Source organism: Crinia signifera, chromosome 7, assembly GCF_055691185.1.
Source record: "Crinia signifera chromosome 7, ASM5569118v1, whole genome shotgun sequence".
Taxonomy (NCBI): domain Eukaryota; kingdom Metazoa; phylum Chordata; class Amphibia; order Anura; family Myobatrachidae; genus Crinia; species Crinia signifera.
In genome coordinates this window covers 85,922,278-85,937,076 of record NC_139223.1, presented here as the reverse complement: position 1 = coordinate 85,937,076, position 14,799 = coordinate 85,922,278, and the positions used below count along the sequence as shown (strand labels likewise).

The following is a 14,799-nucleotide window of genomic DNA, read 5'->3' as shown; positions in this document are numbered from 1 at the left end:
TGCTGGCAGGCTGAGTGTTGACAGGTGACTGTATCCAATATGGCATTGACCAAATGTCGGTTTTACATATAAAACCGGTATAGAGGTAAATTTGTTTATGCTCTGTAGAGAGACTGGACACTGGCAGTGACTGCAGATCACTTAAGCTCGGTAGGCAGACAAATATTTATCTGTCCAATCTGTCTGGTAGGAACATATATCTGGCAATATATGGGAACATATGACAATCAACCATTTGCTTCCAGAGAAACAGACTAAAATGGTTGTTCAGATCAGGTTGTTAAATCAAATGGATTTAAAAATTTGTTTGAACAACCATATTCTATTTTCCACCACAGAGATCAGACAGATAAATCTTTAGGTGTGTACCCAGCCTTAGACAAGGTGAGAGACAGCAATGGGACAGGTACGGTAACTGGCCTTAGCAAGTTGTACAGTGTGGGTCCCACTGGACCCAGGGGATTATGTGTCCTGCATACCCTGCAGTGATTGTATAGTTATAGCACATATAACAACCAACTGTGCTAATCAGATTTCAACACTATCTTGATTCACAATGATGAAATACACAAAGATTAAATAATTTATAGCTTTGTATATTTTAGCTTAATACAGATTTTCTGCACAATGATTTTCGTGATGACAGTTTTTTCATTACTAATTCAGCTGCTATTATTAAGGAAATATGGTACTGAATTATATTTATATTATGCCTGCGTTCCTACAATCACAAAGTTCTATCATACAGTATATTGTATTTGCCTTATAGTAACCACGTAGAAGACCAAGATGTGAAAATGATGAATGATAATAAAATTGTTGTCAGCGTTAAGAAGAACCAAACCGCTGACCAAGGTTAGTGTATTTGCATTACGTTATGTAATTCATGCTATATATATAGTGTATATATATATATATATATATATATATATATATATATATATATACAATCCCGGCGTGGGATTTCTTCTTTAAGACCGTATAAAACAGGGTTTATTAGCCTAGCCTTAGGCTAATAAACCCTGTTTTATACGGTCTTAAAGAAGTTTTTTTTTGGAGTGCAGCACCCACGCCAGGATTGTATATGCACTATTTTGGTGCGAGCACCCAGCAAGCAACCCGTCTAGGAGGAAGTGCCTGGCCACCCTGGGAGTATATATATATATATATATATATATATATATATATATATATATATATATATATATATATATATATATATATATATATATGTTCTCTTCAATCACATATGCCATTGTTTCTTACAGAAATTATTAGGTTAAGTACATATCCTTAATATGTTTTTATATATTTTTGCAGCATTACGCCCAAAAACCTGTATAACTGACAAAGAAAAAGGGAAACTCAGAAGATTCTAACAGGAATATTTTAACCTTTAAAAACTTGCCATAGTTATTTATTTACCAAAATGTTTACAAAGATTTCATAGTTTGTTAAAATATCTTTTTTACTATTGAAAAATAAACCACTTTTTTTTCAAATGATTCTTTTTTTGATGTTTTATTTTACAAAGCAATAAAGACAGAATATCAAACATTCTGTTTTTTTTTCTGTGGGGTTTTTGTTTATTTGCTTTTCTTATGTTTTGCTAATTCACATTAATTGATTCAGTCTGTGCCCTAGTTCTGTAAGTCTTTTTAAATGCAGTTACTTTCCATAATCTCAGGTCCCAAGTAGTAGTCAGCATTTACAATATATGCTCTGGGCTATCAACAGCTCAAATCTATTTCATTACCAGTGTCCCTTTATGTGTATCCATATTGTCAATGAAAACACATTTAAAACATATAAGAAAACTGGAAGACATTCATCAGATTAAAAAAAGATATATTATACATCTTTCCTATTCTAGGCATGAACAGTTACATCCCTGTAGATTGTAAACTTGCGAGCAGGGCCCTCCTACCTCTATGTCGGTTTGTTTCTACCCAGTTTGTTTTATCTCTGTTGTTTCCAATTCTAAAGCACAACAGAATATGCTGCACTATAGGAAAAACTGTGAATAAAGAAATCTCTTAAACACTTCGCAAGGATTCTTTTTCAAAGATCCTTGTCCTCCGCACCATTCTCACTGCATAGATGTGTAAATACAGTTCTTTGTACAACAAAGATTAATGTTTTATTCTTACCAATGTTATAGCAACTAGTAATAGAACTTTAAGGGCAAGTTCCTTCATAAGGACCTCTTACAATAACTCAAAAGGTTCTTCAATCTGTACCTCTAGCTTCAGGTTGAGATACCATGCTACTATAAATGATTCAGGCATATGCAAATCCCCTTAACTGCTTCAGAAAAAAAAATATTTTTTAAAAAAAGACACTTGAAGCATAAATGCTTACTTTATTATGCTACGCCCTTTTTTTTTTTTTTTTTTTTTATTGTGTATTTTTTATTGCATTTTCAAAGCATATAAACAATCTAACAAAATTCCGACAGAGACATAGGAGATAAATCACATAATGATAAGTAATCTTGCAAACATGCACAGAATGAAGCATGAACATAGATAAAGTAGACAGTTTCGACATCCTTTACTTCTAAGGATATAATGCAATACCCGAAGGCGCCATCCGGGCATATACACCAAAATAGAAGAATAGGTCATAATCACATAGTATTTTTATAAATGGTACTGTAACAATATGTGAGAGATTTATCGGAAAATTAGTCTACTGTCGGAAAGTCTAAACCCACTAACCCTAACAAAATAATACCCCCAAAAACCCAAATCAAACCTCCCATAAAACCCCCCACCCTGTACAACCCTCCCCCAACTAAGGCGTACCTGGATCCCATTACCTACCCTACTAGCTCCCTAAAACTATACTAAACTACCTGACTCTCCCTCCCCCTCCCCCCCCCCCTTAATTACAGGATATTATATCAAGGATACATCAGGGGTAGTGGTCTCAGACCTAACATAGTAACAGGCCATAATGTGACTCCCCTACCCTCTTCAACAATGATAGTGCGCACGTCATGTAGAATGTTTAGTGCAGGGTTACACGTTGTACACTAAAAATGCCCTGGTCAAGGAAATATACAGGATATACATATTCACAAGCAACATTAGGGATGAAAAAAAAAAATATATATATATATATATATATATATTAGTATTGCTAAAGGAGAAAAAGTATAGGCGTTCAAAATACATCTCACTAAGCAATACTATCAATCCAGCCAATTCTCAAAACCATATAATAAGGACCAAAATCAGTGTAAATAAGAAAAATAATAAAGTCTTAAGCAGAGCATGAGAGGCATCTTAAATGACCATATAATAGTCACGAATCCGGCCAAAACTCCAGCTCCTGAAATGACAGAGATAAGCAAATGACAGCCCAGTTTATTTGGGAATAACCAGGGGAGCGTCCAGGATATATTATCCAGTATTGTAAGCCCCACACATCTAGCGCTAGAGGCCGATGGAGTACATATGGGTGAACAATATCGGGAATAAGGTAGTCGGATATGGAGAAATATGAGGCCACGTATTTGAACGAGATCACTGTGAAGAGCATAGATGAGGGGTACCAAGGAGTCTCAAACCCAAGGGGATCCATCACAGAGAGCCCATCTGAGGTGTATGCATATACAGGCACTGCAGGGGTCACAGGGGCATGGCACTTAGACAGGATCTTCATATCTCCGGCAATAGGCTTATCAGGAACATGGGGAGCAGAGGAATCAGCCCCCTGCATATCAGCAAGCTCATTAGTAAGCCGGTCAGAGGAGGCACATACAGCCAGCAGAGTGTGTTGAACAGATGCTTCCATCATTCTGGGGTGAGCAGTAAGAGGACATTTGTCTGGGACAGGAGAGGCAGAAAGGGTTATCTTCTGGACATCAGCAATCCTATCAGCAAGTCTGTCCGCTGAGGCAGATATAGCCCTGAGAATCAGCTGTACATCCATCACAGCGCTTACAATGTACACAACCAGGGTGTTGAAGAAGATTAGGCAGGCTGCTGTATACGGATCTTAATAGATTACAGTTTGGTGATGGCTAGCACATCACCAACCATTCAGAGAGAAACGGCAGCAGCAGGACAACTGGCCGTAGTCTCACCCAGGCGCAGATGTGGCAGATATAATATGGACCCTGCACATTCAATAGATCATACAGCAAAGGCACCCACTGAGCCCAGTGCAGGAACAAGATGAGGAACCCAGCGGTCGCAGGAGTAGGTTAGCGCAGGCACCTCAGCTCAGGGGCCCGGTGGGCAAGATAGCGCCGGCTTCTCCGTGCGTCCGAGCAGCGCGCCTCAGGAGGCGACTCCCGCTCTCCACCGCCAATCTTCCGGAGGGTCACCAGGCACCTCCACCCCCCGAGACACCCGCCGGGGCACCAGCGCATATAAGTCACAGGGCCGCACTTCAGCCGTCAGAAGATCCAAGATGGCGCCCGCACACGGAGAGGGCGCACTAAGCTCATCAGGCAGCCCGTCCGATCTCCGTGCGCCGCACAGGAGGATCACAGGAGGCGCGGGAGACACAGGAACAGCTCCGGAGGCAGTAGAGGTAAGTATATAGCGTCCAGGGGTCCCGGGGCAGGATATGTATAAAGGATTGTGTCGGAGCTCACAGTCCCCGCACCCGCTCACGTTGCCGGCCAAGCCACGCCCCTGCTACGCCCTTTTTACAGACTTGCTGGAAGGAAATCTAGGTATTGGCCGTAGAAGTCACAATCTATCTTAATGTGCAGTGTACCAACAGGAGCCCATTGTGCTATAAATATTTTCAGGAATGAAGAAATCCTCTTTATTGTCTAAAATAATCTCTTGATTAAATTGTCAGCGACTAATTTACTGTCTAAAAATACACCTAAAGCTGGCACTTGAACTTTTAGATAAACTTCTCTGTAGACCTTCTTGAAGAACATCTAAGATCTGAGAAATCATGGCCGCACGAGCATTACATTTTGTTGGACTTCACTGGTCACATGGTCTTGTCACACTGTATTAATCCTGGAGAAGAGATAAAATTGAAGGTGATAATGCACCAGCCAATCAGACCCTAACTGTTATTTTTCAAACCCGGCCTGTAACTTTGCAGTTAGGAGCTGATTGACTGGTGCGTTATCACCTTCGATTTTATCTCTTCTCCAGGCTTAATACATGTGCCCCCTTGGGACCAACAATGGCCAATAATAACAACAATATTCATGACCGTGTAAGTGTGAACAGCAGGGACACAGAGGCTGCGAATTTGCAGCCTTACGAATGCACCGAACCCCGCCTTGTGAATTGTGGCCTGGCAGGCACCCATTTGTAGTGTGTGTTCGCACGCACTGGCTTCGAATGGATGTTTAACATAAATATCCATTCGCAGGCTTCGGGGGAACGGGGGAAAATCTTTCGGTGTTCGGTGACCATCGAAAGTTGTGGTGCGTGCACGCATATATAAAGTGACTCTCGGGTCACTTATATTGCGTGCACTTTCAGACTGAAATGGGCGGGCAGCTGACATCAGGTGATGTCAGCTGCCTACCCACGTCACCCGGCAATTAACATGGGAATGCCCAGCATTTTCATGGGAACACCCATGAAACGCTGGGTGTTCCCATGGGTGGGTATGTCCCCCCCCCCCCCCCCCATGCCCGCAGTATGTTCACTGTGGCTGCATGCACCCGGCGTATGAAATGCAGCATACGCAAAACATCGAACTTGCATGAAAATCTGCATGCGAGCGTATGGACCTGAATAAGGGCCGCAGAGACATAAATGTCCCTTTGCCCCCCACCCCCCAAATCATTACAATCCACTATGTCCCCCAGCTTTCCACATTATTTCGCTCTGCTATATATGTAAGTCCCCAAATCATTACACAGCAGCATGTCTCTGTGCCGCTGCCATCACACACATTTTTATAACCCAGCATGTCACTAAGCACACACAGCCTTTTCCCCCAGTCATCATACTTAGGCACACACACACACATGCCCTGTATCCCCAGTCCCTACACACATACACATACACAAACACACATCCTGTGCCTAAACATATACAAAGGTTAAATCCATGAGAGCCAGCCAGATGCAGAAGGAGAAGCAGGCACACACACACACAGGGCCACATAGTCTGCATGAGCCCTAGCAAAGATGGGATGTGGCTAGGGTTGCCTAGAACATTTTTAGACCCTAGATACACCAATTTCCTAGGCCCCCGCTGGTGCAGGTGTGGTCACAGCATGTTGAAGAAATGGCTTCACCCCTTTGGGGGCATGTCTAGCATGTTAAACGCACCCATTGACAGAAGCGTGACACACCTCCTAGCAGCTGGAACAAAAGGAAATACAGATGTGTCCTCATGCAACAAAAAAAAAACTGTGGCTGTACCTTAGCTGCCTGAAACCCATTAGTACAGTAGCTTGATTTGTGAGAACTGATACATACCAAGTACTTCAATCACAAAAGTGTCAGTCTCTGTTGCTGAATTGCTTGGTTTGGTAAACTGTTAATGTCCTTTTTAATTTTCAACATATGGGTGTGAGGGCCCAAGGACAATTCCATATTGCATCATTTTTTTTTTCTAATGATGTTTGACATTGTATCGTAGATGTTATATAAACTTATATGTGTTTATGTCATGTCTCTTCCGAGTAGCAACCACCTTGCTGCAGACTTTGTTCTAAACTAGATGAAAACAAAAATGTGAGTTTGTGAGATGGTCAGAATTGACCGGACATGACTGGAAATAATTGCTAATAAGGATTATACTGTAGGCTACTGTAGGAAAAAAATACCATACTATGTGATTTTATCAATTTCTATCATTTAAAAAAAAAATCTGATCCAAAACATGAGGGCAGTTTTGGCAAAACAGGACGTTGATACAGATCTAAAATCAAAGCAAAATTCACTGTATACATCTGTAGCTTGTATATTAGATCTTACCTAAAACTATATATGTCGTCATGTAACTGTCACCAAACACATACTGTATGTATAATTCACATAGCATAATACAATTATATAGTGTTTAGAAATACATATACATAATAAGTAGGATGTCACATTCCTGACTGAATCCATATTATTTTGACATTTATCCTGTATCTCAGGAGATTCGGTTCTCTGGCTTAAGCTCAATTCCCCAGTATTATGCTTCCCTGTTTGCCTAGTTCACTATCTAAACGTTCTCATCTGCATACTAATTGCAGCCTGTGCTGATTAGCTGCTGATAGCCACCTGTGAGAATCTTCTTGTGGGAGTCCTGATTTCAGCAAGTTTTATGTTTTTCGTGCACAATGAGTTGCTTCCAGCACTTGCAGCACTGCCCCTAGATCCCCTGACCCCGGTGACCAATTAGCTAATACTCCTCTATATAAACCCAATTTCCTGACTGGCTCAAATCGCCAGTGTATCATAGTTGACAACCCCTCTGTAGGTCTTTCAGCTCTGAGAGGTTAGGAGAGTAATGGAGCCTTTCTCCTTTTGGGGAGAGTCCAAAGATCCTTTGCCCCCAGCACGTTTGATCCACCCACTGGATGATTAAGCCACGCACCTCGGCTTCAAGTAGGAAAAAAAATACTGTACTCCTACAGTCTACCATTGGAGTAAACTCTGTAAGTGTTTCAGTTTAAAGTCTGTCTGGGTTACTCCAGTGGTTCTTATTTATTCTTCTAGCATGTCGATCTAGTCTGTTAGGCTATTTTGTCAGTTATGATTTACTCTTCCAACAAGCCAATCCAGTCCATTTTGTTATTCTATGGTCCAGTTTGTCTTCCCTACTGTTATGAAATTACTGTATGCTTTGATGAGACCATTATAGGAATGCTGAGCAGCATTGGCTATCCAGGCCTTCAGGATGTACTGGACTGTAGAGCAGCACCGCCGGTACAGAGAAACTGACTGACAGACAGAATATCCCTACAAATACTAAATGTAAATTCACCAAATGGGACCAGAGATAACTATAACCAACAGGGCTGTGCTGGCCTGATGTACAGTAGCTTTATAAGACAGCCTTACCAACAGGAGGCCAAGAGGAAGCAAGTAATTAATCAGAATCCTCTTTATTGGCCAGGCATACTTGCGTATACTAGGAATTTGATTTGGATTGCTGTGCAACAGCCATTTAGGTAACAGTTAAACAGTAACAGTATAAATATACATAACACATACAGGTATAAGCTTGATGTGCCCTGGGGATTGTAGATGCAAAGAACACCTACCCGCCGAGCAGCACAGTGCCTAGGCAGCCAACAGTGGCACCACTGGTCGTTGCAACAGCCAGGTAGGAAACAATTAGGCAGGGACAGTACAGTTTTAGGTTGCTATGCAGTGTGCGAGACAGTGGAGAAACAGGGATACAGTTCCTAGGCAGCCATTTGCGGCGCCATCGTGATCATGCTGCTCAAAGGCAACAGTAATAATAATAATAATTATTATGTAATCACTAGCAGGTGAAGTGCTGCACATAATGGCACTTCCGGACTGATAGGTGAACAAGGACGCAGCAGCCTTTGTCCTTGTTGCCTAGCAACAGGCAGCAACCATGTAGCCGGTGCAAAGTCCCAGTTGCTATGCAAACACCAGGGATCACACCAGAAATCATCAGCTTTTAGTCTGCATGAAGTGGAACCGCAGTGCAGCTCAAAGTGAGAGCTGTAGGACGTCTTGTAACACCTGAATTTCCTCATCTCCATTCTCTGTTTCAATTTGACGTCCCTACACTTCCTCATCTCCACAAGTCTGGTCCAGTCCACACAATATTTATTCTCCAATCCAGTTTGTTTTCCCTGCATTCCTTGTCTCCAGCAAGTCTGGTCCAGTCCATCTGGTTATTCTCTGGTTCAGTTAATTTTCTCTACCATTCATCACCTCTGAGCGTCCGGTCTAGTCCACCTGGATTTTCTCCAGTCCTTTTTGGCTTTGCTACATTTCATTATCTCTGGGCGTCTGGACCAGTCCACCTGAGTACTAGCTGGTCCAGTTTTGTCTTCTTAAGCCAGTGTTATCCCATGTTCACCCAAGTATATCAAACAGAACCAAAAAATATAAATTGAGAAATATAGAGAAAAAACAAGCACACAGACACATACATATTGAATTAAATAGAAGATAATAATAATAATAATAATAATAATAATAATATAATGAGCAATAAAATAAGAATAATACCATCAACATCTCCAAATAGGAATTAATAAGAAATGGTAAAAGATAATGGTTAACTACTATGTGATGGAGGAAAAAATGCAATGGTAAGAATACTGTACATGCTTTTCTGACAATCCTATTGCTTCATCATCAAAAAGAATGTATTTTCCAGCATTAGTATTAGTATTATACTAATCACAGTATTAGTGATGTATATATTATTACCCTTACCCTTTTGTCTCTATAATTATTTATTTATTCTGTTTTTTTTTAAAGTTTCTTATATAGCGCACACATATCCCGCAGCGATTTACAGAGTTTATTTGAACATTTACATCAGTCCCTGCCCCAGTGGAGCTTACAATATATATTCCCTATCACATGTACACGCACACACATTCATTCTAGGGTTAATTTTGTGTGGAGCCAATTAACCTACCTGTATATTTTTGGATTGTCGGAGGAACCCAGAGTACCCGTAGTAAACCCTCACAAACACATGATAATAAAGAAATTAGCAGTAGTTTAATTTAATTGAAAACTTTATGCTAGCACTGCCTTCTGTTACTCTGTCTGAATGTATGTATGTTATCATTACAACTATATTATTTATTTGAAAACCCTTTTACATGTACAATGTTATTATTTCTCTTTATTGCATATGCCATTGTCACAATTCTATAATGCTTAAACATATACAATTTAAAACTGCTTGAATAAAATAAACTGTATTGAAAAAATAAATATATTAATTTAAATGTAATACATTGGTCTTTATGTGTTGGATTCCACTTCATTCAGTCAGTGCTGTTTGTGTTAGCCATTTTTATTTACTGGTATTTTCATCATGATTAAAATAAGAATCATGCGCTGGCCCAAGCCTCCATGAGCTGCCTTTGCAGCAGCCCCCTGAGGCTTAATCAGGTTCCTGGGTCCAGCGCATGTGCAGTAATGTCTACGGTACTGCACATGCGCAAAACCCATTTTGGAGGCTGCCCCACATTTGCGCACAGAGAGGCATCCCGGAGGGAGGGAACACCTCGCCTTCAGTGACTGGCAGCTCGGACTTTCAATAGGCAGTCACATTGAAGACAGAGCAGTCTTACAGACTGCATTGGGCTTCACTTAGGCAGAGACAGTGGCGGATTTTGCAGTCCATAGTTAAAAACCGCCACTGCATATATGTATCTTTGCTTTATCCAACGCTTCCCCTAGACATCATTTAGCATCATTTAGATCATTCGGTCCCATTCAAATAACTCTTTAATATTATCTTTGGTACTTTTATAACATAGTCTTGTTAATGAGCATTTCCAGAGCAGTCCGTTATAGTACACTGATGGGTAAATTTACTAAGATGGGAGTTCTATTGAAGATGAGATGTTTCTAAGGGCAACCAGTCAGATTCTACAAATGATCTTCTAGCAGGTGCTAAATAAATATGAAATAGAACTCCATCTTCAATAGAACTCCCATCTTAGTAAATTTACCCCGAGTGTTAATGCACAAAGAAACCATGGGAGAAAAGTAAATATCTTCAGTCTCTTATTTATTTTATTATTACTTATTTATTAAGTTTCTTATATAGAGCATACATATTCCGCAGCGCTCTACAGAGAATATTCTTATACTCTTATATTCATAGCTGTTTACTGCTGCTCTGTTGTTCACGATATTGTTATTCTAGACCAGGCATGTCCAAAGTCAGGCCCGGAGGCCAATTGCGGCCCGTGCTGTCATTTCAAGCGGCCCGCAGCTTCCAGACGAAAGCTGGCAGAGCATCATATGTGGGAAGCACAGCACAGGACATGGAAGGTGGGGCCCCAGCGAGCGTGCCTTTACCTTGCTGTCTGCTGCAGTGAGGAGGTGCCGGCCGCCACAGTCAGATGTGTTTGGTGTCCTACCCCTGCTGCTGCAATTGTACATCACCCTACTCCACAATCACAGTGACAGCAGTGTTTGGGGAGGGGGTGCAGCAAGGGAAAGCTTGCTCCCGTTACATGCAGAGCGGAGGAGGGCAGCAGTGGGAGCCCAAGCATCTCCTGTCCTTGCAGTTCCTGCTTTGCCTCTCCATCCTCTGGCTCACACAAGTGGCTGGGTAACATACAGAGAAGGGAGGGGGCAGATTGGGGGACATACAGTGAAGGAGGGTCAGGCTGGGGGACATACAGTGAATGGAGGCAGTGATGGCCATTCAGAGAAGGGGGAGCAGGGGCAGGCTGGGGGACATACAACGAATGGGGGCAGGCTGGGTGACATACAGTGAATGGGGGGGTCATACAATGAATGGGAGTCATACAGTGAAGCAGGGTCAGGCTTGGGGACATACAATGAATGGAGGCACTGATGTACATTAAGAGAAGGGGGGCAGGCTGAGGGACAGAGTGAATGGGTGCAGCGTGGGGAACATACAGTGAATGGGGGCAGGCTGGGGGACAGAGAGTGAATGGGGGCAGAGTGGGGGACCATTCTGATGTGATTACTGATTCAAAGAATGTCAGGCTGAATGGTCGGCCCCCACACATTAACACTTCACCAAATCTGGCCCTCGTCGCAAAAAGTTTGGACACCCCTGTTCTAGACCATGTAAAACACTAACTCGTTTTCTATGAGTTCAGTCTTAGACATTAAAAACCAATAAAAGACATTTAGATCTCCACATTTTTATTTGGCAACGCTTAAAGAAGATATATTTTAACCAATGGATTTACATTACTTAAAGCATACCTCCCAACAGTCCCGATTTTAGCGGGACAGTCCCGATTATCAGGGCCTGTCCCGCTGTCCCACCCGCGGGCGGCTGTGTCCCGCGGTGTGGGGGGGCTGTTGGGAGTCCCCCCCTGTCAGCTGCTAAGCAGCGGGGAATAAACGCTGTGCGCATGCGCACAGCGTCTATTCCCGTAGCCAGGGGGCTGGGGGCATGGCTAGAGGCTCACAGAGCCTCTGGGTCATGCCCCCATAGCGGCAAAATGGGGGGCGTGGCCTCGCGGGGGAGCCGCGAGTATAGGCCACGCCCCGAATTAGGCCAAGCCCCCGAAAATTTCGACGCGTCTGCGGCGCGCAGCAGCACCGTCCCGCCGGCTGTTCACACAAAGTTGGGAGGTATGCTTAAAGACATGTTTGGGTTTTCGGACTTGGTGGCATTTAACATAACCCAGTTGAACACCAAGCAGCTTCATATTATATTTCTGTTAGCAAAAAAAATAAAAAATAAAGATGGTAGTTTAAAAGGTTATGTTAGCATTAGGATACAGCTAATGATTTATGAGTATATTCATTGAATTTGTCTTTTCCTGAAACAGCTACACCTTGTTCAATAATGTTAATGTATTGTTGATTTTCTTTTTTCTAAAAATAACCTAAGTAGTTCATGCTGTATTTCGTAACTATCTTTTTTTTTGCTTTCATAATCTATACTTCATTAAAAGGTCATTAAGCTACTGTAGTTTCAATACCCCTTGATCTTCAATACTAATTAAAATAACATTTGTCAATTTGTTTCAAAAACCTTAATGGAAGATTTTTTATCACACTTTCAATTCCCGATTTCAGTCATCGCTTTTGTTACTCTGTAAATATGATGTTTAGTTCATTCTGTTCTTTTTGTGTTTTTGTGCTTAAGTTACAACAACACTGTTTGCTTTGGCACTTATCATTACAATTGTATTTTGCCAGGGCAGCTAAGGTTGTAGCTAAAAGCTAATGTGTTTGTATTAATAATTCCGTTTTAAACAGGTAGTAACAGAAAAGTCAGAAAACTGTCCATACTGCAGCTGCATAGGAGGAATGACAGTGATATGGAAATATGAAGAGAATTTATAGGGATGAGTTTTGTAAATTTATAAATAATATGGTGATTAAAAATGTAGACCATATAAGTCCAAGATGTTCTGGCTGAGGGGAGGGCCCATGTGGACAATCAGATTAGGGCCCCTCCTCACTGGCTGTACAGAAGACACTGGCTTTGTGCCATTGGATACTGTTGATGTGCAGGTCTCTAGGAACATAGTGAACATGCCTGATTCTTGGGGACATCTCTACTGTTAGTGGCATCGACCACCACTGGACTTAAGAGGGGTAAGTATATTTATATGTGTGCAGGATCTGTGATTTGGCCCCTCTTGGACCCGGGGGCCCATTTGCACCACAGACCTTGATCCCATTAGAGATACACCAATGTTTAAAGTCCTTGATCCATGCCCACAAACTTCCCACAATCCCAGGCATTACACCCTTCTATGCAATCTGTATTTTCCACCTGTAATGGTTATGAGTCAATTTCCTTTTCCAATGTATTTTTCATTCGACCTCATGGTGTTTTGGATTCTGGTGTGAATTGCCAGCCACAAGTAATGTATGTAATTTTGTACATGTGGTTAAGTAAACTCATTTCGTCATGAATGGACTTCATCAGGGGGTGTAAACACCCCCTGTCAAAGTCCATTCATGATGAAATGCGTTGATTGTGGCAATTAGCTTCAGCATTTGTGACACCTGGTCCACATGGAGGAATGAGCAGCAGCGATACAAGGCCAGTCCCGGTCTCCCTGCGCTTCCTGCCTTTCTGATGTTCACCGCTTTTTACTTAACCCCATGTATGTGAGCATTTATTTTCACAAGTAAAGGCTTATGTCTCTTTCTTACTTTCTGACTGGTAAGACTGGGATGGCACCGCGATGGCATCCTGCCCATCTCCTCTTCAGGGAGATGGGCAGGGATAGGGGGTGGCGATGGGCACCGGGGGAGGCGGTTGGCGGCAGATCCAGCTCGGTAGCCACGGGGCACGCATAAGAGTAGACCGCTGGCAGGGGCTGGCGATAGAATCGCCAGCCCCTGCAAGGATGGAGCAGGCTCCATCTGTGTATGTATGTATATATATATATATATATATATATATATGTATATGTGTATATATATATATATATATATATATATATATATAAAGGGACAGTGACCCCAAGTGCGCCACCAGTGAGCAGCTACTCTATAAGTCACCCCTGTTAGTGGGAGACAAAAAAGAAATATAGACACTGGAATATAGAGAGCGCTAGTAATCCTCCACCTAATTGGTGTGCAGTGTTTCAAAGTATAATCATATTTGATACAACAATATTTCATAAAACAAATATTTTTTTTATTAATTAAAAGATTTTTCGGTACTTGTTTCCTAGCACATCCACACCGATTTAGATCGGGGTGGTCGTGTCGGAAAAATCGGGTCGATCGCATCGCATGCGATTTGGTCGCATGCGATGCGATCGACACGACCGACCGATTTTGGACCCGATTTTTTTCATTGAATCCAATGTAAATTGGGTCCCTGGGACCCAATTTTACATTGGATTAAATGAAAAAAATTCCCAACCCCCCCAAATGTAAGCGCGTAAAGTCCAGCCCACGATAGACGACAACCCGAAGCGTGGCGAGCGCAGCGAGCCCGCGAGGGGCGGCACACGTCCTCCGACCTTTTCATGCCCTACTATCCACTAGGGCGTGGAGTGAGAATAGAATAGTGTGGCGAGCGCAGCGAGCCCCGCGAGGGGACGCGGATACCTTCACAGGTAAACGCGTCCCTTCGCGGGCTTCACAGGTAAACGCGTCGCCACGGACACCTGTGAAGCCCGCAAGGGGACGCGTATAACTGTGAAGGTATCCGCTGCGCTCGCCACGCT

General features: G+C 42.3%; 1 protein-coding gene across 1 annotated transcript in view; it reads left to right on the top strand.

Annotated features, from left to right (window-relative positions):
* The window catches only part of KATNIP (katanin interacting protein), a 131,326-nt gene extending 129,834 nt beyond the window's left edge, over positions 1 to 1,492 (top strand). Inside the window, exons 27-28 of the mRNA XM_083153410.1 lie at positions 770 to 855; positions 1,321 to 1,492. Coding sequence (XP_083009536.1) covers positions 770 to 855; positions 1,321 to 1,379 — 145 coding nt within the window. The 3' untranslated portion in view covers positions 1,380 to 1,492. The remainder of the gene's footprint in view (positions 1 to 769; positions 856 to 1,320) is intronic.
* Positions 1,493 to 14,799: the final 13,307 nt, after the last annotated feature.